The following is a 22,857-nucleotide window of genomic DNA, read 5'->3' on the forward strand; positions in this document are numbered from 1 at the left end:
CAGAATCTAGGATGCGTCGACAAGGTCGGTTGTTGGGTATGCTGAAGCTGGTGAGCCCTGCGGCCGTGGTGGTCGTGATGGAACGAAGGGATGGAGGTGTGAGCCGTGCAGAGTGTAGATGGTTCCCGAAGTGAGACACGGCGGCTAAGCTTGGCGGTGTGTGTGTCTGTGTCTGTGTGTGGATCTGGGATGAGATCTGGTTGCAGTATGCAGTGTGCGAGGAGAGAGAGCCGTTTTGGATTTTTGACATCTCGCCCGCACCTTTTGGCTTTCACTCGCCCGCACCTTTTGGCTTTCACTCGCCCCCTCGCCTGACACACACACACACACACACGCCCAAGCACACACGCGCCTTTTGTCTGGGCTGCGTCACAGCGGGCGCTTGGTGGAGGCGCAGCGCGGAATCCGAAATCTCCTTTTCTCCTGGCGGCTCAACTCTTTCCATGCTAGCCTGCTGGGCCCTTTGCTCGACTGCATGCAGCCAGAGTCCGGCGGGAGGTCGGTGCAACTCTACACTCACAGGCCACTGTACACGCGCGCGTCCTATGCACATGACACTGTACGCGCCAGTCGTCCAACTCGGTCCAACGTATGAGCCGCAGACTAGTGCAAAGCGCAGATGGGGACTGCATGCGACGGCGCTCGTCCTGCCATTCGTCGCAAGCCCAGCTGCATCCAATCCCACCATTGCAATGCGGTCAGACTAACCTCGGCTGCTCTGGGCTCGACGTGCAAACCGAAGCTCGGATTCCTTCTCTTGCAGTTCCCGTCGCAAGTCGAGTTTGTTAGGCCGTCGTCCCCTGCGAAGCTTCGCAGTCTTCCAGCGCTTGACCTCACCATGCCTTCATTGAAAAGCCCCAAATCTGCACGTTCCTACAGATCAATGTTGAGTAGCACAGTCGTTCTCACATACACTCGCCGCTGTGATGTACAAGTATTGCATTGTTGGCGCACACGCTGGTGCATGCATGTGTGATTGTTTTTGGGGGTGGGGTGGGCGGTCAAAGCTGGAGTTGCAATGACCAGTGTCAAATGCAGTGCTGGTCCACCGAGCGACCGACATTCAACGCGTGGAACTCGCCTTCACACAAAAGTGCAAGGCCGAGGCTGTAGAAGAAGTGATAGAGATGCAAACGAGACCGACAACACGAACGAGCCACAGCTCTCCTCCCGCAGGAAAAGAGCTGCAATCCATGCGCATTTAACGGTACGACTTCTGTCGGCGGGCACGCGCACCGTGACCACCGAACTTCTTGGGCTCCGAGCGACGGGTGTCGGCGATCAGAAGGGTGCGGTCGTAGGCAACGAACAGCTGGCGGAGCTCGAGGGCAGAGGCAGCGTCGTAGTACTTGGCGTAGTAGGCGACCAGGGCCTTGGCGATGGCCTGGCGGATGGCGTAGACCTGCGAGGTCTGACCACCACCGGACACGCGGAGACGGATGTCGACGGTCCTGGGTGTATGTGGAAGCGTGGGCAGATCGAGATTCAGAAAGTCAGCGATTGGTCGTCGATGGCGTGTGCGAGCGCGCAACAGCAAAAGTACAGCAGCGTCAATAGCAGCTGCGGTGAGGTTCCAACAAAGGCAGCAGAGGTTGTCCATCATCGGTTCGTCTCGCCGTCTTCGAGATCTCCCCTCCTCTAGGTCGGTGATGCCTGCTCATCTTCAAGGCTTGCCTTCGTTGGCGGGTGAGGAAGAGCTGTGTCGAGCCGGGCAAATTGAGATCGATGACTTCCGTGCATCCATCGAGCGGTTTGCACCGCCTACGCCCAATGTGATGTCGACCGATAAATGGCTCCTCCATGCTGCTGCCATCCGATCGTAGCTTTGACGATTGCCACTCCTGTTCTGTCCTGCATGGGATGCGGGACCACCTTTCGACTGCCAACTGCCATGTCGTCTCCATCACACCTCCTGTTCGGTCGCCCCAAACATTGCCTGATTTGTCCTGCTTCCCTGCTGATTGCCTGTATACGAGCCACTTCTGAATCAAATGTCGTCCGGAGTGCTGCCCTGCTGCCACTGCTGCTGCGTGTACCTCGTTGCTGTGTATCGATGCCGAAGCAATGCTAGTCGCCGGATACTTACGAGAACTTGTCCTCACCGACAACAAGGACGGGCTCGAAGACCTTCCATCGGAGGATCTCGGGCTGGACGAGCGAGATGGGCTGGCCGTTGAGGCGGATGAGACCCTTGCCCTCCTTGCAGTGGGCGACGGCGGTGGCCGTCTTCTTCTTGCCGAAGCACGAAACGGAAGGAGCGGACATGATGACTGATGGATGCGAATGTGGTGGTGTGGGTTGGTGGTGGTGTGGTAAAGAGGCGTGCGTGGTCGCAGAAATGCAAATGGGTGCGAATGTCGGGTTGGAGGTGCAGATTTTCGCGGCGTTTCGCAAAATGGGTCGATCGAGAGAGTGGTGTCAGAAGACCGAGCGATGCGTGCAGATGTCGAGTTGGGTTGGAATGCGGAAGTTGTCGATGCGACAGGTCGAGTCAAGTCGAGATGTCGGTGCGATGCAATGTGGCAGTACGAGACATGGAGAAAGGGCGGCAGATGGGGATGAAATAGTCAGCGACCGTATCTTTGGACGTTGCGTCGCGAATGTGCTGTTGGCGAATGCTCCAATGTAGCGTCGAGATCACGTACCTTCTTGATGATGCGGAGAGGTGGAAGAAGGAAGGCGTCGACGACGACGAGCACTTGACCCACACCTCCAACCGCGCCCGCACGCCTGGCTGCTGCCGCGACGGGCCGACCGACCGACCAACCTCCAAGTCCAGCGAAAGACTCGGGGCCGCTCCTCATGCCATTGACACCTCCTCGCGGCTTCTCGAGACTCGCAGCTCTGCCACGCCCACATAGCGGCTCGCAGCCTTGACCCGCTCTCTGGATCGATCTCGAGCGGCCTCACGGCTGGCCTTCCTGAACGCAGGATGAGCCCTGCTCCCGCGCCTCGAAATCATAGCGATGTAAAGCTCGGCCGAGGTCACGTGTGTAGCTCAATTCGACACATTTTTCCAATCTGACATGTATTGTCGTACGCCCTAACATGAACCAAATGTGATCATCACCGATCGCGTGCTTGGCCGTCACCAATATCGAGATCCTGCATCGCCTGCTTTGATCACCGGTGCGGGTGGGGCAGGGCGAGGTTGGGAATTTTCGACTTTTTCGGAGAGGAAGGAATGCGTTGGTTGCAGCCTCAGCTGCGCGACCTTCTCGCACCGGCTGCTCCTCCATCATACTCTTGTCCCGCCGTCGTCACCAGCATCTTCGCCCGACCCACCACCAAAGGCAACCACAACATGGCGTCGCTTCCATCATCCAAGGCGCTGGCCTCGCTGGCCTCGCTCCGTTCCGCACTTCAGTCTATTCAGCCCGTTGCCGCTCGCGCCGCCGCATCGCCCTCGCCCCTGCGCCGAGCAGCCGCCTCTTCGTCGCTGCACACCTCGGCAACCACGTACAACTCGGCATCTTCGTCCACCGCATCGGCCGCATCGGACGTCGCGTCGTCCTCGTCCATGCCTCTGGGCGAGCAGCAGCCCGAGTCGCACGCCTCGCAGTTCGAGTTTGGCGGCGAGACTTACGAGGTCCCCGCGTTTGACGAGGGCGATCTGGTGGCTGTACCGAACAAGGCGCCGATCGTGCATGTGAAGCTGTCGGAGCTGCGCAAGGGATCGCGTCCGGCGGGAGTGCCGGCCAAGGCGTACGTTCCACTGTCGGCTCACGTGTTCGATGCGCCCGCGCGCAGGGATGTGATTCACAGCGCCGTCGTGTACTACCTCGATGCGCAGCGTTCCGGTACGGCATCCACCAAGGGTCGTTCGGACGTTCGTGGATCCATGAGGAAGCTTCGTCCGCAAAAGGGTTCCGGTCAGGCAAGATTGGGCACCATGTCGAACCCCATGCTTCGTGGTGGTGCGGTTGCCCACGGACCGCGTCCTCGCGATCACTCGACTAAACTCCCGCGTCGCGTTCGAGAACTCGCCCTGCGCTCTGCACTCTCGTCCAAATGGAGACAGGGCGACCTCCTCGTCGTCGATAACCTCGACTGGACTCCTCCACCTGGCTCAACTGGTCCCCTCGCTCGTCTGCTCGGGTCCAAGGGTTGGTCGGATGCACTCTTCCTCACCGCGCCTCGAAACCCACAACCTTCGATCCGCGCACTCATCAAAGACGCACGTCCCTCTTCCGCCGACCCCGTCTACGACGAACAGCAGAAACTCGAACACCAACAGTCCATTCGCAACTTTGTGCTTGCCAGCGGCAACCTCCCGCACGTCGAGCTCATCGAGCTCGACGCTCTCACCGAGGAGTACCGTGAAAACATCGCAAAGACGAGCGAAGACAAGAAGAAGCCCGGCGAACTCCACGCCTACGAAGTGCTGCGCAGGAACAAGGTCATCTGCGACCTCGGCGCGGTAGAGTGGCTCGAGGAGAAACTCGGCGGCGCCATCTTCCACGAGGAGGCCGACATCGAGCTCGAAGCCGAGCAGGCTCAAGAGTTCACATCCGAGCCCCTGCCCGCTCAGCCCGCCGAGCCTATCCAGCCTGCTCCCGAAGCGCAGCCAACACCAAGCGCATGAGCCGCCACATGCTCAAAGACCTCACCCATCTCACGGGTTCTGTGTAGTTGCGCATTTGTAATTCAGAGTTGCCCTCACCAGAAGGAGTGAGGAGCATGCATGATCGCGAGCTGTTCATCTGGGTCCGAGTCCAAATCCTAATGGTCCCTGTCGACGTCACGCATGGCCGCGGGAGTCTGCGTGTCGGTGGCGCGATGCCCATGGCCGGCGGCGCGCACATCCTCTTCAGGACGCATGTCATCGTCTTCGGCGATGCTCGCCTCGTTGCCCGTGCAGTCCTCGTCTTCGTGGACGCCCAAATGGTACTGTTCCTCGTCGGAATCGTCCTGATCGTCGCCCTGCGGGTTGCCGCCCATCGCGTTGCGGATGCGGGTCGTCTCTTCCAGCATGTCGTACCAAGCCGGCGAAATTCGGACCGCCTGGTAGCCGGACAGGCCCATGGAACGGGCGAGGATGTAGGGGGCATCACGGCGGACCACAGCCCAGACGACACAGGTGTTGCCCATCTCGCCATCATCGGTGTAGAACTGGCCACGTTCGATGCTATGGAATCCAGGGATACGGCGTGCAGTAGCCTCGAAGGGCTTGGTGTGGGCCCTGGGCACCAAGTGCTGGGTGCTGAAGAAGACCTGGTCGGGGTCGGCAGCGATGGTCACGGCATTGCCGCCAACGGCTGCGTGTCGCGCGTCTCCAGAAAGGAAGACATTGAGGTTGATGGAGATGGAGACAGGAGGGCTGCTGTTGCCGCTCATGGTGACGTAGAATGCGAGCAAACTTGCCGGAGGAAGGACGTGGAGATGGTGGCGCGAGCGCCGGAGCAAGGGTCTGTGGCAATAAAGCGCCAAGTCGGACGAAACGTCAGTATCAAACCCTGACCATGTCGGCATCAGCCAAAGGACGACTCACAGGTCGCGTTACACCGCGTTCGAATCGGTGTGGCGGAGAGCAAAGCTCAGAGACGGCAGGGGAAAGGGAACAGGGGGGCTGGAAGGGGGAGAGGATGGGGAGAGGATGGGGAGAGTGAGATGATGGCGAGGAAGAGAATGGGGGATAGGTCGACACGTCGCCATATATAGCCAGTGGAGGCGCGAGAACGCAGCTCGGGGTCCAGCGGACGGCTGAGTTGCGGATGTCGCGTTGCGCACCGACTCCCGCACTCTGTGTACTGCTGCGCCGCATCTTGTCCGACGTGAGATCCGCGCTGGTCCCGACGAATCTGTTATCCGAAACCTTAACCAGTGCTCCGACCGCAAGAGAGTCTTCGTGGCCATCGCAGGCTCGTCTGTGACTCTCAATTGGCTGTCCTCTGGTTCAAGATCCCCGCTGCCAGCTCATCTCGCATGTGTCTGTAGCATTCTTTTCTCATCACGTATACTGTAGCATCGCATCATCGCGCAAATTCAGTTTGGCACCGTCATGACCACAGACTGTGCCTGTCGTGATCACACAATGAGTACTGATACCATACTAGTTCCACTCGGGAACGCGTCGGCAGTGCACGGGCGTCGTCACTACACAACCCGGTCACCTCTGGCAACTCACAAGCCATGCAACCATCCACACCACACAAATTCTCGTCGCGAACGAGCACATTGCGGAGTCGATGAGGTTGATTAATAGCATCCGCACTTAAAGGAGGGCCCCTCATCCCCGAGTGCGGCGCATCCATCAGAAGAAGCTAACGTGGAAGCCGAATCCTTGCCCGTCGCCCATACCGTCGCCCATATCGTCGTCCATACCGTCGTCCATATCTTCGTCCATGTCCTCATCCATGTCCTCGTCCATAAAGTCCTCGCCATCGCTTGCGTCGTCGTACATGTGCAACTCTTCCTCGAGCGAATCGAGCTGCTCGATCGACATGCGCTGCATCGAGTCCGGCACATCGGCCGTGCCGTACGCGCGCCGGAATATCGTGTCGCGGCGTTCGCGAAACTTTCGCTTTTCTTCGGCAACGTCAAAGCCGAGGATGAGTCCAACCTCGGCCATGGTTAGAGCCGTAGGGTCCGACTCGCGCGAAGTGCCAACCGAGGCGGCGACCGAGGCTTTGATCGATTGCTCACGCACCTGCGAGCCCGTGGCAGGCCTTCGAGGCGATCCGTCAGCAGCAGCAGAACGACTTGCCGTGCCGCCATGCGTGACGATGGAGAGCGCACTGCTGTTCGCCGAGGTCGAGGGTTGCGTGGCGTCGAAGCCGCCAGCGGCAGCACCCGCGGCGACTGTGTCGACATGCGTAGCGAGTGCCATGCCCCTCCTCGAGCGCTCCTCGGCGATGCGCATGACCGCATCCTCGATGGTGTCCTTCATCTTGACACGGATCACCGTCGTCTCGCGTCTCTGCCCGATGCGGTGGATGCGGCCGACCGCCTGCGCCTCCAGAGCCGCGTCCAGAGCCGGTTCCAGCAGGTAGGCGAGGTTGCACGACGTCAGCGTGAGTCCGGCTGCGCCCGCACTGGCTCGGAAGGGCACGAGGATCACATGCACGTGATCGTCGTCACGGATCGCGCGCAGCGCCTCGGCCTGGTTGGCCTCGTTGCCGCCGAACACCACCGCACTGACGCCGTTCTGCACCAAGGCATCGCACACAAAGGCAAGCATCTTGGGCCAGTGCGAGAAGATGACCGCTTTCTGCGTCGCATCGGCTTGCAGGCGCGACTTGATGTCCACGATGAGACCCGTGATCTTGCCGCTCCAATCGCCGATGACCTCGGCGTTGGCCTCGGCCGAGGCCGACCTGCCACGCTCCATGACCCGCGTGACTCGATCCGGATGGAAGGACAATCGACACGAAGGACAGCGAGGCCCTGGCGAATGGTGCCACCAAGTACGCCTGACCGGGTTCTTTTCGACGATCCTCTCGATGCAGTCTGTGCAGAACGAATGGTAGCACGGCAGTACGCCGATGCTCTCCTTGGGCTCGAAGCAGATCGGGCACTCGACGGTGGAAGCCAGCACGCTGGTGTCCGAGGGTCCGGTCAAGGGGCCCGCCGACGAATCTCCGGCCTCTTCCGAATGCGAATGGGCCTCTGCGATCTGCACCTCCTGCAGCTTCTGCCGCAAGAAAGCTGCTTCGTGCTCTTTGGGTGGCAGGTCGGCCGACAGCATCATCAGCTTCACTTGCGTCGTCTCCAAGCGTTCCTTGGGCTTGTAGAGCCAGACACGAGCCTGCTTGCGTTGCGACGCGTTGCCGCGGAGGCGCGACTTCTTGAGCGTACCTGGCTCGATGGCGGCATCCCTTCGCTGCTTCTTGCGGGACGAAGATGGGGAGCTGTTCGCGCCCCTGTCCGCTTCGATCTGCGCCATGAGCTCGTCAAAGCCCATGTCGTCAGCAGAGGCGTCCTGAACCACGAGGTGGAAGCGTGGATCTGCGAGATTGACACTCTTGTCGTTTGCATTCTTGAACTCCTTGTCGAAGAACGTACGCGTGGGTCTTTCCGGATCCCAGCGCGCAGGAGGAACGATCTCTTCGATGTCAGTGGCATCCGTCGTGCCCGAAGACGGATCCGCATACTTCCTTTGCAATAGGCGTAGCCAGTAGCTGGCCTCTTCCCACGTCAGATTGATCCTCGCTGCCGAGTCTGTGCCTGCCCGAGCTTGACCGTCGTGGTTGTTGCCCGCATCGGATCCGAGAGTCTGCGGTGGATTGGCAGCATCCTGCGCCTCGGTGATAGTAACGTCTTCAGTGGCACCCGGATTTGCCGCCGCCTCGACAGCAGTGCGTGCCCGCGCTTGGTCTTGCAGCGCCATGGTGGCAGTCCGAAGAGCCGTCTCGACGACGTTACGAATGTCGGATGGCTGAAGCACGGGCCGGCCGCCGCGCCAGTGCCTCTTGTCCTTCTCGGCGTCGTAGAAGTCATGGCCCCACACGAGTTGCAGGGCCGCAACGATCGCCTGCATGCGCATGGAATCTCGCTCGGACTCGGCACGCTCGCAAAACTGCCGGAAGAGCTCGGCGAACGAGAGGCGCGAAAAGTTGTGGCTGAACATGAGCTGGTCGGCAATCTGAGGATGGCTGAGCAGTTGTCGCAGATTGACCAGGAACGTCGGCTGAGAGACCGTGGCCGATCCCTGCGCCGCCTTCTTGGCAAAGCTCTCGCGATACTTGCTCACCTCCTTGTCGTAGAACAGCCTCTCGACATGCTTGAGATCGATCTCCAGCACTTCGCCGCGGCAGGCGGGAAGGATCATCTCGTGCTCCACGTGTGCTTGCGTGTGTCTCCACACGTAGCGAGGCAGGATGGCACGGAGTCGACGGATGCCTTCGACGCAGCCACGGCTGAAGGGCTCTTGCAGGATCTCGCGGAAGAAACGCGGCGCAGCGAGCGGGTCGTGGTCCAAGAAGGCAAAGATGCCCTGGATGTCTCGGATCCCTTTGGTCACCGGAGTGCCCGTCACCATCCAGCAGTTGCTGCGCCATAGCTCGTGGACCATCTCGGTGGCCTTGCCCGAGGCGCCGGCGACGATCTGCGCCTCGTCGAGCAGGATGCGCCAGAACAGCACCTCGAGCAGCGGCGTTCGAACGGAATTGACCGTTCGCCGCACTCGGTGACTTTCAAGGAGCTGATGCGCGAGCTCCTCGTACGTGGCGACCACGATGTCCACCTTTGTGAGTCGCTCCTTGGCCATGGCTCGAACGGCTTCGCGTGACGACTCGACATCCCATGCAAAGTCGGCGTGTCTGTATCGAATCACTCCGGGTTGTGCTAAAGGGTCTGCTCCGGGCTGTGCCTTGCCAGGGACGCTGCGGCTGCGGAAGTGCTTGCGGATCTCGTCCATCCACTGCTCCACCAAAGCAGCGGGACAGACGACCAGAGTGGCGCGCGACACAAACGGCTGTTCGGCAGGATCCATCTCAGCGATCATCCTGGCGCTCCGCGACGTGTCGTACGATAGCAGCCTCGGGTTATCCGGACGCTGATGCGATGCGATGAGCGCGAGGCTCTCGAGCGTCTTGCCTAGTCCCATCGACTCGCAGAGAGCGCCTCCGGGCTCGCTTCGACGGCACGTGAATCGACGCAGACTCAGCATGCCGGAGACCTGATCAAAGTAGAAGTTGAGCTCGATGGGGTCGATGAACGGTTCGCGCTTGAGTGGGTTCGAGCTGTCGTTCTCGCCTGCAAAAGACTCGACAGGAGCTACGGCAGCACGAGCCGCCTTGATGTTGGCGTTGCGGCGAGATGGCGACAGATCGCGATGCATGGCATCAAGAAGGGCCTCTCGCCCAGCCTCGAGCTGCATGCGTTTGTGCATGATGTGAGCGGACGTCTTGCAGCGCAACGGCACCCAGTTGGGCAAGAGTCGATCGACATCCTCGTCAAGCACCGTCTCCTTCCTGATCATCCAGGCCAAGCAGCGGGCTTGGTAGCCAAGAAGCGGGGTGGGGATCATGTCCGATGGAGGAAACACTTGAGGTCCATCGGCAGGAGGTCGACAGGCCTCGAGGAGACTTGCAATGTTGGTGTCCAGAGGCAAATGGGTATCCGATGCGGGATCTCCGAGCCTTGGATCTGTTCTCGAGACTTCCTCTCCCAAGGGCACGTCGGACAGTTTGCGCTTGAACGAAGAGTCCTGACGTGCTTGTTTCGCGGTGTCGTGCTCATCAAAGCTGTCCGAACGAGCCGACCAGCTTTGATCCATATAGGGAGCTGACGGCCTCGACGACCTGGACTGCTTTTTCCGCTTTTTGCTGGGCGACTTGGATGCTGCGGGCAGGTCGACGGCGTCGACCTTGTCGAGCACCATGTGGCGAGCCAGCGTTGATTGCCTTGGGGGCAGAGAGTAGAAAGACTCGTTGCGGTCCCAGAAGGTGTTTGCGTCCTCGTCCAAGGCGATGAAGCTGTCGTCCCAGTCCACGATGGTTGGGATGGCAAGGCGAAGAGCACGCGCGAGGCTGAACGAGCCTTCGGCACCCGTGTGCTTGAGATCGTCGTTGGATCCAACAAAGCCGTCGACGGCCGCATCGCCGGCACCGTACTGCAAGGCGATCGGCTCGAGCCCCACCTGGACGTTCAGAGCTCCGAGCAGGCGCGTGCAAAGGATCTTGTCCTGGTCAGGCTCAGGTGGCTCCGAAGGCGCCCAGTCGTCGTGAGCATCGCCGCAGTATGGACAAATATTTCCTCTCGACTCGTAGTCGTCGTAATCTTGGCTGAACACCTCGCCTCCGGGCGGAAGGAAGGGAAAAGTAAGCGTGACTTCAGCGTAGAGTTGGATCCACTCTTTTGTGACCAAGATTGGATCGAGGTAGGCCAAGGGGTGGGCAGCTTCTTTGAATGCCGAAGGGACAAGGTAGCCGAGCAACGCAGTCTCGACCTCGTCATCGTCGTCCTCGCCCTCGTCCTCGTCCTCATCTTGGTCTTCGCCGTGGCTCCCGTCGCGCGCAGACTTTTCATCCACGCTCGGAGCCTCGCCGGCCTGAGAAGCGCCGGAAGAAGCGGCGGCTGAGCGGATGGGCTTGAAGCTGGGAGGAGCCAGCGCCATGATTGCGTATGCCTGGACGGGCTTGTCTGAGAGTTGTCTGAGCGCGAAACCCGAACTGTCCGAAGGCAGAAGTAGGTCGTGCAGATCGACGATCTGAGGCACGAGTTCGACTTCGAGATGCACATCATCGGGTCTGGCGTGCTTGCCTTTGGCGTTGTGTTTGCTGGTCTTGCCGTTGCCCGGGCTTTTTGTGGGATGTTGAGTTTCAGACTGCGCTTCCGATGGCGGGTCGGACGCTTTGGCATCTGTTGCGGGTGGATCGCTCCTGCCAGGGTTGTCTTGAGCGTTCAGTTGCGATGCAGCATCGTATGGACGTACTCCAACGTCCTGGATTGCGGCGGACATGTCATGAGCCTGCTCAGGAAACCACCGGGTGAATGTCTCGCAGAGATCCAGGTAGGGTGCGGGGCAGAACCCAGATGTGCGTGGGGTCACGGGTCTGTTGAGCTCGAGGGGAAAGTCGAAATCGTACAGTGGGATGGTCGCAGTATGTGGCATCGAGGCCTTGCCCTTGCCCAACTTGGGTGCCTCTTCTGTCTTGAGACGAGGAGAAGAAGAGGAAGAGGGGGAAGTTGGCGGTTTGAAAGCGCTTGCGGACGTCGAGGGCGTCGACGTCTTTGAGCGTGGAGAAGACCTCAGCTTTTGAGGAGTGGAGCTTGGCTTGAGGGTGCGGGATGGAACTGCGGCTGACGAGTCAGGGATCGTACTAGCCTGTGCGGCTTGCTTGCGAGTGCGGGCCACCATGATGTGAAGATGGTGTGACGCCCGCTATTCGTCGATGATGCGAAGGGCTGGAGGAGATTGTGGGAATAGGGAAGGAAGAAAGGGAGGTGGTGGGTCGGAAGGAAGGCTGAGTCGAGTCGCGGTGCGGAAGGCCAGTCTGCGGACATGCAACACGGAGCTCGCAACACGCAACCGTCAATGGCTACACGCGGCGCAACGACGTGGGCTGGTGCAGTGAGCAGTTGAGCAGTGCGGAAGGTGCGGGAGCGAGCTGGGTCGGAGCGCGCCACGCAACGGTGGGCGACAAAGCGGGTGTGATGACCGAAAGGACACGAGCGGTCCGAGCGTCGACGGAGGCTCAGTCAGGCGTGATGCAGCACCAGCCTTTTTTGTCTGGCTTGCTTGAGCGTGTCCTTGGCGCCCGTCGACTGCCGTGTGGTGCTGGGCCAGGCTAGCGTTGGCTTGAAAGGATAGCCATCCGATGGGAGAGGCGAAGAGGAAGATCGAGTCTGATGAAGGCGTGACTGAAGCGAGAGTGGGTTCGGACCTTTCGCAGGTAAGTTGCCAGAGAGCAGAGATGCATGCATGCATGCAGGTGCGTTTGACGCCGCCGCTTTCGCTTTCCCTTTCAGAGCGGAGTGGGGGCCGTGCGGAAGCTGGGCTCAAATGAGCAGCTGCTGCTGTCCCTGCGTCGGTTGGTCCGCCGAGAAGGTTTAGATTTTAGATTTTGGGAAAGTGGGCTCAGGGTCCAAGCCAAGCCGCTGCTGCTCCTTCCTCCCAGCCTGACCGTGGCTGTGGCGCCGTGGCTGGCTTTGGCAGACATCACTCGAGGGTGCTGCATCTTGTCGGCAGCTCTCCGCGGCTTTGACCTTGCTGTGCCGGCACAGCTTCAGACAGCATCGGTGTCAGGGCGAGCAACCCGGCTCCAGCTCCGAAGGCCGTTCTCGCCAACGCAGAAGCTCGCAGCGTCGCAACCGGCCTGTATGCCTCCACTTGGCACGCGAGCGAGGCCGCTTGAAATTTTCTCGGCTGTCGGAAGACCCGCATCTCAGACAGCGCTTTCCAAGCCTGACCTTTTTTGAGCCTCGATTTTTTGGAAGCGTTGTGATTCTGGCACTGCTCCACAGCACCTGAGCCTATCTTCACCTTTCCGTTTTTCCCACCACAGCTTTCGCACACCCCATCCTTGCCTCTCTTTGCAGGAGAGATGTCCGGCCGTCAGACTGGCAGAGGATCGCATCGCGGCGGCGGCGGCGGCAGGGGCGGAGGTGCCGGCCGCGATCGGCAGCGTGGTCGAGGTACCTTCGCGCAGCATCGACAGCCTCGCGACTCCGGATACGCTCCGAGAGCACCCCGCCACAACGATGCGGGCGCTCCCACGCAACCGATGACGAACAGCTTCAGCGGCTCGCTCTGCTGTGACCATGTCGATCCGAACCCGCCTTCGTCGTCCACAGAGCCATCGACGGAACCCTACCGATGCCCCTTTCGCACCCACTCGCAGCTCGCTCTCACGCTCCACAAGGCGGACCGCCACCTTGTCTATCCCGAGGGCGGCATCGAGGAGCTCAAGAAGCTCGATCCTATGCACATCGCCGAGCAGCGCGAACAGCAGCGTCGTATGCGCCAGCAACAGAGGCGAGCCCAAGCTTCTGCCCCGCAAGCGTCCGCCGTCAAGCAGAACGCAGAGCACACTGACTCGGACAGCGACGACTCTGACCAAGACGATGACGACTCAAACTCTTCCGACTCGGGAGATGACGAGAGCCACGCTCCGAAAACCGCAGCGACAAAGCAAGATGGCCGCATCCTCGACGGGCCCGCGGATGCTACGATCTCGGGCCTCAACATCCAGCTCGACTCTCCCGAACTCATCGCCGAATGGATCAACCAACGCAAAAAGCGCTGGCCAACACAGCAAGTGCTTCAGCAGAAGCTCAGGGAGAAAGAGGAACGTCAAAAGAGGAGCGAGATGATCTATGGCCCGCGGCCACCTCCGCACGGCAAACGACCCCAGACTTCATCCGAGTCAGGCCAGCACGACAAGAGGCCCAAGCTGGAGGCAGGCGCCGATGCGACGGCACACGTTGATCCAGACGCGCATACCGCCGAAGACGGCAAAGACGACAGCGACTCGGACGACGGAGCACCGGAGGAGGTGTCTTCGAAAGCGCCCGATGCGGCAGTGCAAGAGCAAGCCGCAGCCGACGCCTCAGCCTCCACACCGAGCGCTGAGCGGCAAGATCGTCGGCCCATCTGCACGCACTTTCTGCAGGGCCGCTGCAGCTACGGCGATCGATGCAACAAGCGACACGAGACGACGCCAGCCAGCGCACCCGCCCCCCGCGGCTCGAACCAAGCTCACGCCGAAAGGACACAGCGCCGACCTCATCCGCGAGCACCACCGACGAATCCGTTCGACCAGCCGGACCTGCTGCGCCAGCTGCTGCGCAACGAGATCGAGAAGCACGTCGATGCCGTTGGACAGGCGATCCGCTTCATTGTGGATAACGACATGCTGCTGCACGTCGAGACAGAAGAGGGCCAGGCGGAGGAGCAGAGAAAGACGAGGGCAAAGATCCAGGTGGTTCCTGCTGCCGAGGCGTCACCAGAGGGTGAAGGCTCGACTGGTGTCGATGGGGTCGAGCCGGTGCTGGGCGAGCCGGTGATTGCGGGTGGGATGGCGATGGTCAAGTCGGCCGAGTCGGGGCAAGCAGAGGCACGCGCATCGCTGTATCGCCCGGCGTCACCTGCGCTGCGACCGCTTAACGAGCTCAAGTACCCACCCGAGCCCGATCCGCTGATCTACCTTGATCCACTGCGGCGCGATGATCCGAAGCCACTGCTTCCTTCGCAGCTGGTTCGCATTGCCAAGGACCCGGTTCTGCGGTCGGTGCTCACCCCCACCACGCCTTTGCACCCGCACGGAGCCAAACCGGCCGCACTCGAGCGCGCCATCGTGTCGCTCGACGCGCTCCCCTCGGACCTCTACCGCAATGCGGCGATCGAGATGATCCTCGGCATAGCATCCACGCCCGCCACTGCCGGACCTGGCGGGTTGGTGGTGGTGTCGAAAGACGGACGTAGGAAGGTCAGCGAGACGGATCTGTTCCGGATGGGACTCAGAGTAGGCGGAGACGAGGTGCTGGCGATCAAGAAGATCGCCGATCGGCTGAGTGTGTTGCTCGACACCTCGCTGCAGTTGGACGAGGTGGGGGAGCAGGATTGGGCCTTGTTGGATCGCGAGCAGCGCGACGAGATGCGCAGGCTGCACTACGATCGAGAGGCCGATCGGTTGCAAAGACTCAGGAAACTCGGCATCGATGTCTAGCCCAAAAATGCACACTCTTTAAACTAGGATGGGGAATTGTGAGAATTGCATCTGTGATGGAGGTTCTAGGCGATGGAGCGGTACTTGTCGGTGGCTTGGACGAGGTGGTTGGCGATACCGGGTTCCTTTGCCGAGTGACCAGCGTCGGGGACCATGTGGAACTCTGCTTCGGGCCATACGGTGTGCAGATCCCACGCGGTCGTAGCGGGGCAGACGACATCGTATCTGCCCTGCACAATGGTTGCGGGGATGTGTCGGATCTTGTCGATATTCTCCTTTTTGAGGAGTTGACCATCTTGCATCCACCCGGCGTTGATAAAGTAGTGATTCTCGATACGCGCAAATGCCAAAGCCCAGTCATCCTCCTCACCCTTGGCGAGGTTGTTGGCATCAATGTACAACTTGGACGTAGCATTTTCCCATGTGCTCCAACGACGTGCAGCGTCCAGACGCACTTCGGCATCGTCCGATGTGAGACGCTTGTTGTAGGCGGTGATAAAGTCGTTGCGTTCGGATTCGGGGATTCCATCGCGGTACGTCTGCCACTGTTCGGGGAAGATGTGAGAGGCTCCGTTTTGGTAGAAGAACTCGAGCTCCGATCGACGCAGTGTAAAGATGCCGCGCAGGATGAGCGCCGATACGCGCGCCGGGTGCGTCTGTGCATACGCAAGCGACAGAGTCGACCCCCACGACCCACCAAACACGTGCCACTTGTCAATCCCGAACTTCTCGCGCAGCTTCTCGATATCGCCCACAAGATGCCACGTCGTATTGTCCACCAGATCAGCGTGCGGCGTCGACTTGCCCGCTCCGCGCTGGTCAAAGAGCAGGATGCGGTAGTGCGCAGGATCGAACCATCGTCGCTCCTCCGACCACACGCCTCCACCAGGTCCACCGTGCAGTGCTACGATGGGGTAGCCATTCGGGTTGCCACTCCATTCGTAGTAGATCGTGTGGCGCGAATCGACCTCCAGACGACCCGTCTCGAACGGCTCGATGGTAGGGTACGGCTGACGCAGCGTCGTCTTGTAGCCCGACAGCGAACGGGCCGCTTCGGTGTAATCCACCACGTCCGCAGCGTGAAGTCCCAGCTTGGCCATGGCGTTCTTGCTGTAGCTACGATGTTGATCAGCGAGTGGCGAGTAAGGGCCGCGTGGGATGGGTCGGCTCGATGCAAGTAGCAAGGCGGATGTCGATGTGGATAGATGGTAGACTCGTGCAAGGTTGAGTGCACGCAGACGAGTCATGGAAGTGAACGGCAAGCAGCGCAGCGGTCGGGGCGAGCGTGATTGGCCGGCGGCCCAGTTGGCTGCTCAGCAGACCGTCTGCCTGCCGAACGCTCGGAACGATGTCTTCCATGTCGACAAAGTTGGCTCGACCGCGCATATGCTCGCAATGCGCCGCCGTGCCGGTCTAAATTCCGAAGCGCCAACTCAGAGGGTGTTACATCGTTCCATTGCACAAATTGCGATAAATTTCTGTTCGTACGCCAGATCGACATGCGTACGAACAAAGCCCAACCTACGATGGGCCATCTCAAAAGACAAACTTGGAAAGGGGAGGGTTAGAGGTGTGGGCGAACTACTATCTATCGTCCATCATTGAGTGGAACTCTTTTGAGCCCATCTTCGGCTGATAGCGAAAGAGCGCCTCCGTGCCGAAGGTATCTAGTCTTCGGTGCCCCTCGCCACTGCGGAGAACCGCAGCAACGGGGACGGTTGATCTTCGCTCGATTATTATGCCAAAAGACGCGGCGCCCAGCAACAAAGCCAGGCCTTCTTCTTTTGGGATAAGGAATTCAAGCGGGGACTGCAGAGCAGCCGAAAGGAAAAGGAAAAGGGCAAGAAGGGAGGAGGGAGCGGGAGAGGGGCTCACGGGGCCACGAAAGTCGTGCACAGATGGACCGGGACAACCCGCGTGGGTTGCGTATGCAGAGAGATGCTGAATGCGAAATGTTGTACAAGATGCTGCAGGGGTGCCGGGTGAGGCTGGTATACTGTAAAGCCGAAAGGTGGATCTCGAGGTTGGTGGGATCTGGGTATGCTGGTGACGTCGATGGCGGGCGCAGTGCGAGATGGCGGAATCAAGCCTTCTTGGCGCGCTTGGATTCCGACTCGCGGATCTTCTTCTCCTTGACCTGTCGGTAGGCCTTGATGGCCTTCTGTCGCTCCTCGTCAAGCACGCGTTGCCTTGCCATGCTCGGCTCGCCAGTTGCGTCGTGTGCGTCGTTCTTCCTCTTTGTACCGCTGGCGCCTGCGGTGGCGGCGGCGAGTTTCTGGGGCACTCTGCCCTTCTGACGCGCCTTTTCGGCCTGCTTGACCTTGTCCTCCGCCTCGTCCTCGTCGTTGCCGGTGATCTTGGCGATGAGACGTGCCTTGCGCGTCTTGGCCTGCACCGACTCGCCGCGGGGTGCGCGCGTGAGCGTGGGCGGTGCCTGAGCCACGTCGTTGATCTTCTTGACCTGGGATGCTTTGGCAAAGTCCTTGATCTCGCCGGTCTGCTGGATGGTCTGACGTTGGCGCTTGAGGTCTGCCTTGGAGGGCTCGTTGGCCTGCAGCGCCGCCGCCTTGTCGGCCTTGGCCTTGCGTGCGGCTTCCTCCTTGTCGACATCTTCCGGATCGGCGTCCGGGTCGATGCCGGCTGCGCGCAGCTTTCTGCGCTCGCGCTTGCGCGCATTGATCTGGGAACGCGTCGCTGATCGGAACGAGGCATGGATGTCGGAGGCCATGGCTTGCTCGACGCGCGCGTTGAAGTCGCGCAGCTTCTCGCCCGGTCGAATGGTGAGCTCCGTGGCGTCGTCGTTGGCTCCGCTGGATGAATTTGTGTCGGCAGCAACCTTGGCCTTCGTCTTGGCTCTGGTGGCTGCATCTTGCTCGGCCTTCTTCTTGGCCTGCAGTTTTGCGCGGTAGGCTTCTTGGACCTTGGCGCCTTGGAGGATGCGCATGGCGCCCTTGGGCATGTCGGAGAAGAAGCCGTCGTCGCCGCCCGGTGCGAGATCCTGGCCGGCGGCGAAGCGCTTCGCCACGCGGTCCGAGTGCTTTGCCCTCTTGTGCGGCATCTTGGATGAGGGGGGAGTGAGGGGGAAGGGGTGTGGCGCCGAGGATGGGCGTGGTGGAAAGGCGAGACTTCGAAACCCCGTCTTGCGCCGCGCTTTAGCAAGGACCTCCTCGCAATTTTTTCTTCTCGCACTCGCCTGCGGCACATCGAAAATCGAGAAAATTGAGGCGCCGAGACGGCACTCTCTCGATTCGGATCTCGGGGTCGAGAAATTCGATCCTTGTTAGACCGTACACTCAACTAACTGTCTGGATAGCGCCATGCCTATGCGGGCGCCTTTCGGGCCGGTGGGACATCTGTCTGTGATTGGTCTCGGAAGCAAGCTATCTCATGCCGACGTCTCTGCACCATTGGAGCGATTGTTTGCGCATGGAAGTGACCGTTGGCGGCGAAGGATGAGCGCGATAAGCGGATCGGACCCACCTTCCTCTAAAGGTAATTGCAACTGCCTCTAAAGGTAGGTCGGTCCGTTGATTTATTTCGTGAATCCGTCTTGTCCGGCTGTGGCTTTCGGCTAGAAACGCGGGCCTCCACGGCTGGCGCAGCGTGCATGCAGCAGCCTTATTCCGCGACTGCCAGGCCGAAGAAGCAGTGGACTGAGCTGTGACAGCCCGAAAGAGTGGAAGATTGCGAGGATGGTTGACCGGCTCTCGAGGCTGTCGGGGGCCCGAGCCGCTTTGATGCGACAGATTATCTTGTCGCTCCCACCACCATCTCTCCATCCGCACATTGGCAGACATGTTGGCATCGCGACCCGTATCCGCTGCCTCGGCAGTCCTCAGAAGCGCCGCTCGTCGTCAGGCCGCTCCGCGATGGCAGCAGCTTGTCCAGCATGCGACGCCGCGCGCCACTTCATCCACCGCCGCACGCCCGGCCGTCGCCATGGCTGGCCGCAGCGCTGTGCGTCAGATGCATTCGACTTCGGTGCGTTGTGCTGATGCCAGCGCTGGCGCCGACTCGCTCTCCAAGACCGGGCTGTACGATTTTCACGTGAAGAACGGCGGCAAGATGGTGCCGTTTGGTGGCTACCTCATGCCGCTCACGTACGGCGACGTGGGTCAGGTCGCTTCGCATCACCACGTTCGCACCCACGCCGGCCTCTTCGATGTCGGCCACATGGTGCAGCACAAGTTTGAGGGGGCTGGCGCGCTCAAGTTCCTGCAGCACCTCACGCCCGCCTCGATCGCCTCGATGCCGGCGTTCAGCTCCACGCTCTCGGTGCTCCTCTCCGAGCAGGGTGGCATCCTCGACGATCTGATCATCACCAAGCATGCCGACGACAGCTTCTACGTGGTCACCAACGCCGGCTGCCGCACCGAGGACCTGGCGTGGTTCAAGAAGCAGCTCGACGCATGGACCGGCGGAGAGGTGCAGCACCAGGTCATGGACCGCTGGGGCCTGCTCGCCCTCCAAGGCCCTACCGCCGTCCAGGTGCTGTCCAAGCTCGCTGGTAGCTTTGATCTCAGCACGCTCACCTTTGGCAAGAGCGCCTTTGTGCCGCTCAACATTGGCGGTGAGAGCGTCGAGTGCCACGTGGCCCGCGCGGGCTACACGGGCGAGGATGGTTTCGAGATCTCCATCCCACCCGCATCGACAGAGAAGGTGGCCGAGACGCTGCTGGCGGACAGCGAGGTGCAGCTGGCGGGTCTGGCCGCGCGCGACAGCCTGCGACTCGAGGCAGGCATGTGCCTTTACGGCCACGACCTCGACACCACCGTGAGCCCCATCGAGGCGGCGCTGGCATGGTGTGTGGGCAAGGACCGCCGTGCGGACGGCGACTTCCTCGGCGCCGAGCGTGTGCTCAAGGAGCTCAAGGAGGGTCCGCCGCGACGCAGGGTGGGTCTCTTTGTCGACGGCGGCATTGCTCGCGAGGGCGCCGAGATCTTTTCGCCCGAAGGCGCCGTGGTTGGCCGCGTCACCTCGGGCATCCCCAGCCCCACCCTGGGCAAGAACATCGCCATGGCGCTCGTCCAGAACGGCCACCACAAAAAGGGCACCAAGCTCAAGGTCGAGATCCGCAAGAAGCTGCGCGACGCCGAGATCGCCAAAATGCCCTTTGTCGAGAGCAAGTTCTTCCGCGGTTGATCGTGACCACTCGCAGGCTCACTCCGTTGTACATAAGATAAGGTGTCATAATGTCATACTGTAGGTCATTCTTGCGATCATGAGACTGCGCATTGGCTTGATTGAGCATAGCTTTGCGGGATTGCAGTATTTTGATGCCCGTGCACGCTGAGCCTTTTCTGAGGGACGGAAACTTCTCGTGGCTTCAGCTCGGGCACCTCGTCCCTTTTTTGGATTCCACTCCACATCGCCCGCCAAGATTCACTGACAACCTCCTCAAACGCAATCTACGCAATCTCGAGCCTCACTCCCATCTTCCACCGTGACCTCTGATAGAGACATCGGAGTAGCATCGCGCCTTCCCCCACCTCGCTCCTTCTAGCTACGCATCCCGCTGCTATCGAGCAACCCTAGACAGCGCGCTTCAAGACCAGCATCCGATTGCGCCGAGCTGCACATACAGGCTGCGCAATTAGTCACGCGCGCATATTTGCGCACACTCAGCTCTACAACATCACTCATCGCGCTCTTGCATAGCGCCGACATCGAGCTTTGCCGCCACCATCAGTATCACCGCATCGACTCCGTCTGAACGGAACGTCTTGGCGGATCTGGAACTCCACCTTCCATCACATAACTCACCGGCTCGAACACATCAAGCGCCATGGCGTCCGCTTCATCTTCGCAGCAGCCGCAGCAGGGCGGCGCTCCCACCGATCCCGTCACAGCAGCTCAAAAGAAGCACATCGAGGACTTGTGTCAGTCCGCCCCACCCATGGAGGGCGCCAGCCTCATCGTCGTCTCCAACCGTCTGCCCGTCACCATCAAGGTCGACCCATCCGTCCCTGGCGGCTACACCTTTTCGCTCTCCTCTGGCGGTCTCGTCTCGGCGCTGTCTGGCTGCAAAAAGACCATGAACTTCACCTGGATCGGCTGGCCCGGTCTGTCGGTGCCGCCCAAGGACGAGGAGTACATCGAGAAGCGCCTGCGCGAGGAGTACAGCTGCCAGCCCGTGTGGATCTCGGACGAGATCGCTGACCGCCACTACAACGGCTTCTCCAACTCCATCCTCTGGCCGCTCTTCCACTACCATCCGGGCGAGATGAACTTTGACGAGACCAACTGGCTGGCGTATCGCGAGGCCAATCTGCGCTTTGCCGAGAAGATCCGCAGCATCGTGCGCCAGGGCGACATGGTGTGGGTGCAGGACTACCATCTGATGCTGCTGCCGCTCATGCTGCGCACGCTCATCGAGGGCAGCGAGCAGCAGGGCGCGACATCGCAGCGCGAGCTCGAGCACGTCAGGCACGGCGTCGATGGCACGCTCCAGCTCCAGGACGACGACATGTTAGCCGCTCCCGCCGGCGATACGTACGGCTCGCTGCGCGGCGTCAGGCCGAGCTCGCCGCCGCCCGACGACGAGGACTACGACGGCCGCGATCAGGCCACGCGCAGTGCCACGGCAACGGGGCGTGGACTTGGCACGAGCGACGGGTCGAGCGGCCGCGGATCGATCAAGATCGGCTTCTTCCTGCACACGCCCTTCCCCTCGTCCGAGATCTACCGCATCCTGCCCGTGCGTCGCGAGATCCTGCTCGGCATCTTGCACTGCGACCTCATCGGCTTCCACACGTACGACTATGCGCGCCACTTTTTGTCGTCGTGCACACGCATCCTCGGCCTGCCCACCATGCCCAACGGCGCCGAGTTCGAGGGCCGTTACGTCCACGTCGGCACCTACCCCATCGGCATCGAGCCCAGCCAGTTCGAAGACGGTCTGCAGCGCGAGAGTGTCCAGGAGCGCATCCGCAGCTTGCAGCGTCGCTTTGAAGGCGTCAAGATCATCGTGGGCGTCGATCGGCTCGACTACATCAAGGGCGTGCCGCAGAAGCTGCATGCGCTCGAGACGTTCCTGCAGGACCATCCGGAATGGGTGGGCAAGGTGGTGTTGGTCCAAGTGGCCGTACCGTCGCGACAGGACGTAGAGGAGTACCAGAACCTGCGTGCTACGGTCAACGAGGCGGTGGGCCGTATCAATGGACGCTTCGGGACGGTGGAGAGTATGCCGATCCACTTTTTGCATCGGTCGGTGAGTTTCGACGAGCTGTGTGCGCTGTATGCGATCAGCGATGCGTGTCTGGTCACCTCGACGCGCGATGGCATGAATCTGGTGTCGTACGAGTACATTGCATGCCAGCAGGAGCGTGCGGGCGTCATGATCCTCTCCGAATTCGCAGGTGCCGCACAGAGCCTGAATGGGTCGCTCATCTGCAATCCCTGGGACGCCTTTGCTGTGTCGGACGCCATCCACGAGGCCCTCACCATGCCCACCAACGTGCGCAGGGAAAACTTCGAGAAGCTCAGCAGATACGTCAAGAAACACACCGCTAGCTGGTGGGGCCTCAGCTTTGTCAATGACCTCAAGAAGATCAAGGTCGATGAGGGAGGTGACAGCCCCGGAAACACCTCCAGCCTCTCGTCCCGCCCTTAGCATCCGAGTTCCCCTTGTATAATCTTTCAGCCTGTAGTGAGCTTGTTTCAGCGTGATGTGCGAGTGTGCATGCTTTCGGAGCGATCATTTTGCATTGCGAATCAGCGTCGGGGGCGGCTAGATATAAGCATT

The 22,857-nt window shown here is 60.7% G+C and overlaps 9 protein-coding genes across 9 annotated transcripts; 4 read left to right on the forward strand and 5 right to left on the reverse strand.

Annotated features, from left to right (window-relative positions):
- Nucleotides 1–1,201: 1,201 nt before the first annotated feature.
- PAN0_001d0426 (uncharacterized protein) lies at nucleotides 1,202–2,265 on the reverse strand (the record flags this gene model as incomplete). Its single annotated transcript, XM_014804043.1, has 3 exons — nucleotides 1,202–1,560; nucleotides 1,766–1,965; nucleotides 2,087–2,265. 3 exons carry the CDS (start codon nucleotides 2,263–2,265, stop codon nucleotides 1,202–1,204), a joined length of 738 nt encoding a protein of 245 aa, XP_014659529.1.
- Nucleotides 2,266–3,184: 919 nt separating this feature from the next.
- PAN0_001c0427 (ribosomal protein L4) lies at nucleotides 3,185–4,585 on the forward strand (the record flags this gene model as incomplete). The annotated part of the gene is made up of 1 exon (XM_014804044.1): nucleotides 3,185–4,585. One exon carries the CDS (start codon nucleotides 3,185–3,187, stop codon nucleotides 4,583–4,585), a length of 1,401 nt encoding a protein of 466 aa, XP_014659530.1.
- A 137-nt stretch (nucleotides 4,586–4,722) lies between these two features.
- Nucleotides 4,723–5,337, reverse strand: PAN0_001d0428 (uncharacterized protein; the record flags this gene model as incomplete). The annotated part of the gene is made up of 1 exon (XM_014804045.1): nucleotides 4,723–5,337. The coding sequence occupies one exon, from the start codon at nucleotides 5,335–5,337 to the stop codon at nucleotides 4,723–4,725; it is 615 nt and encodes a 204-aa protein (XP_014659531.1).
- Nucleotides 5,338–6,253: 916 nt separating this feature from the next.
- On the reverse strand, nucleotides 6,254–11,803 carry PAN0_001d0429 (uncharacterized protein; the record flags this gene model as incomplete). Its single annotated transcript, XM_014804046.1, has 1 exon — nucleotides 6,254–11,803. The coding sequence occupies one exon, from the start codon at nucleotides 11,801–11,803 to the stop codon at nucleotides 6,254–6,256; it is 5,550 nt and encodes a 1,849-aa protein (XP_014659532.1).
- A 1,186-nt stretch (nucleotides 11,804–12,989) lies between these two features.
- On the forward strand, nucleotides 12,990–15,113 carry PAN0_001c0430 (uncharacterized protein; the record flags this gene model as incomplete). Its single annotated transcript, XM_014804047.1, has 1 exon — nucleotides 12,990–15,113. One exon carries the CDS (start codon nucleotides 12,990–12,992, stop codon nucleotides 15,111–15,113), a length of 2,124 nt encoding a protein of 707 aa, XP_014659533.1.
- Nucleotides 15,114–15,178: 65 nt separating this feature from the next.
- PAN0_001d0431 (proline iminopeptidase) lies at nucleotides 15,179–16,360 on the reverse strand (the record flags this gene model as incomplete). The annotated part of the gene is made up of 1 exon (XM_014804048.1): nucleotides 15,179–16,360. The coding sequence occupies one exon, from the start codon at nucleotides 16,358–16,360 to the stop codon at nucleotides 15,179–15,181; it is 1,182 nt and encodes a 393-aa protein (XP_014659534.1).
- Nucleotides 16,361–17,196: 836 nt separating this feature from the next.
- Nucleotides 17,197–18,171, reverse strand: PAN0_001d0432 (uncharacterized protein; the record flags this gene model as incomplete). Its single annotated transcript, XM_014804049.1, has 1 exon — nucleotides 17,197–18,171. The coding sequence occupies one exon, from the start codon at nucleotides 18,169–18,171 to the stop codon at nucleotides 17,197–17,199; it is 975 nt and encodes a 324-aa protein (XP_014659535.1).
- A 737-nt stretch (nucleotides 18,172–18,908) lies between these two features.
- On the forward strand, nucleotides 18,909–20,255 carry PAN0_001c0433 (glycine cleavage system T protein; the record flags this gene model as incomplete). The annotated part of the gene is made up of 1 exon (XM_014804050.1): nucleotides 18,909–20,255. One exon carries the CDS (start codon nucleotides 18,909–18,911, stop codon nucleotides 20,253–20,255), a length of 1,347 nt encoding a protein of 448 aa, XP_014659536.1.
- Nucleotides 20,256–20,898: 643 nt separating this feature from the next.
- On the forward strand, nucleotides 20,899–22,725 carry PAN0_001c0434 (glycosyltransferase family 20 protein; the record flags this gene model as incomplete). Its single annotated transcript, XM_014804051.1, has 1 exon — nucleotides 20,899–22,725. One exon carries the CDS (start codon nucleotides 20,899–20,901, stop codon nucleotides 22,723–22,725), a length of 1,827 nt encoding a protein of 608 aa, XP_014659537.1.
- Between the last annotated feature and the right edge of the window lie 132 nt (nucleotides 22,726–22,857).

The sequence above is a fragment of the Moesziomyces antarcticus genome, assembly GCF_000747765.1.
Source record: "Moesziomyces antarcticus DNA, scaffold: scaffold_v10001, strain JCM 10317, whole genome shotgun sequence".
In the NCBI taxonomy this organism is placed as follows: domain Eukaryota; kingdom Fungi; phylum Basidiomycota; class Ustilaginomycetes; order Ustilaginales; family Ustilaginaceae; genus Moesziomyces; species Moesziomyces antarcticus.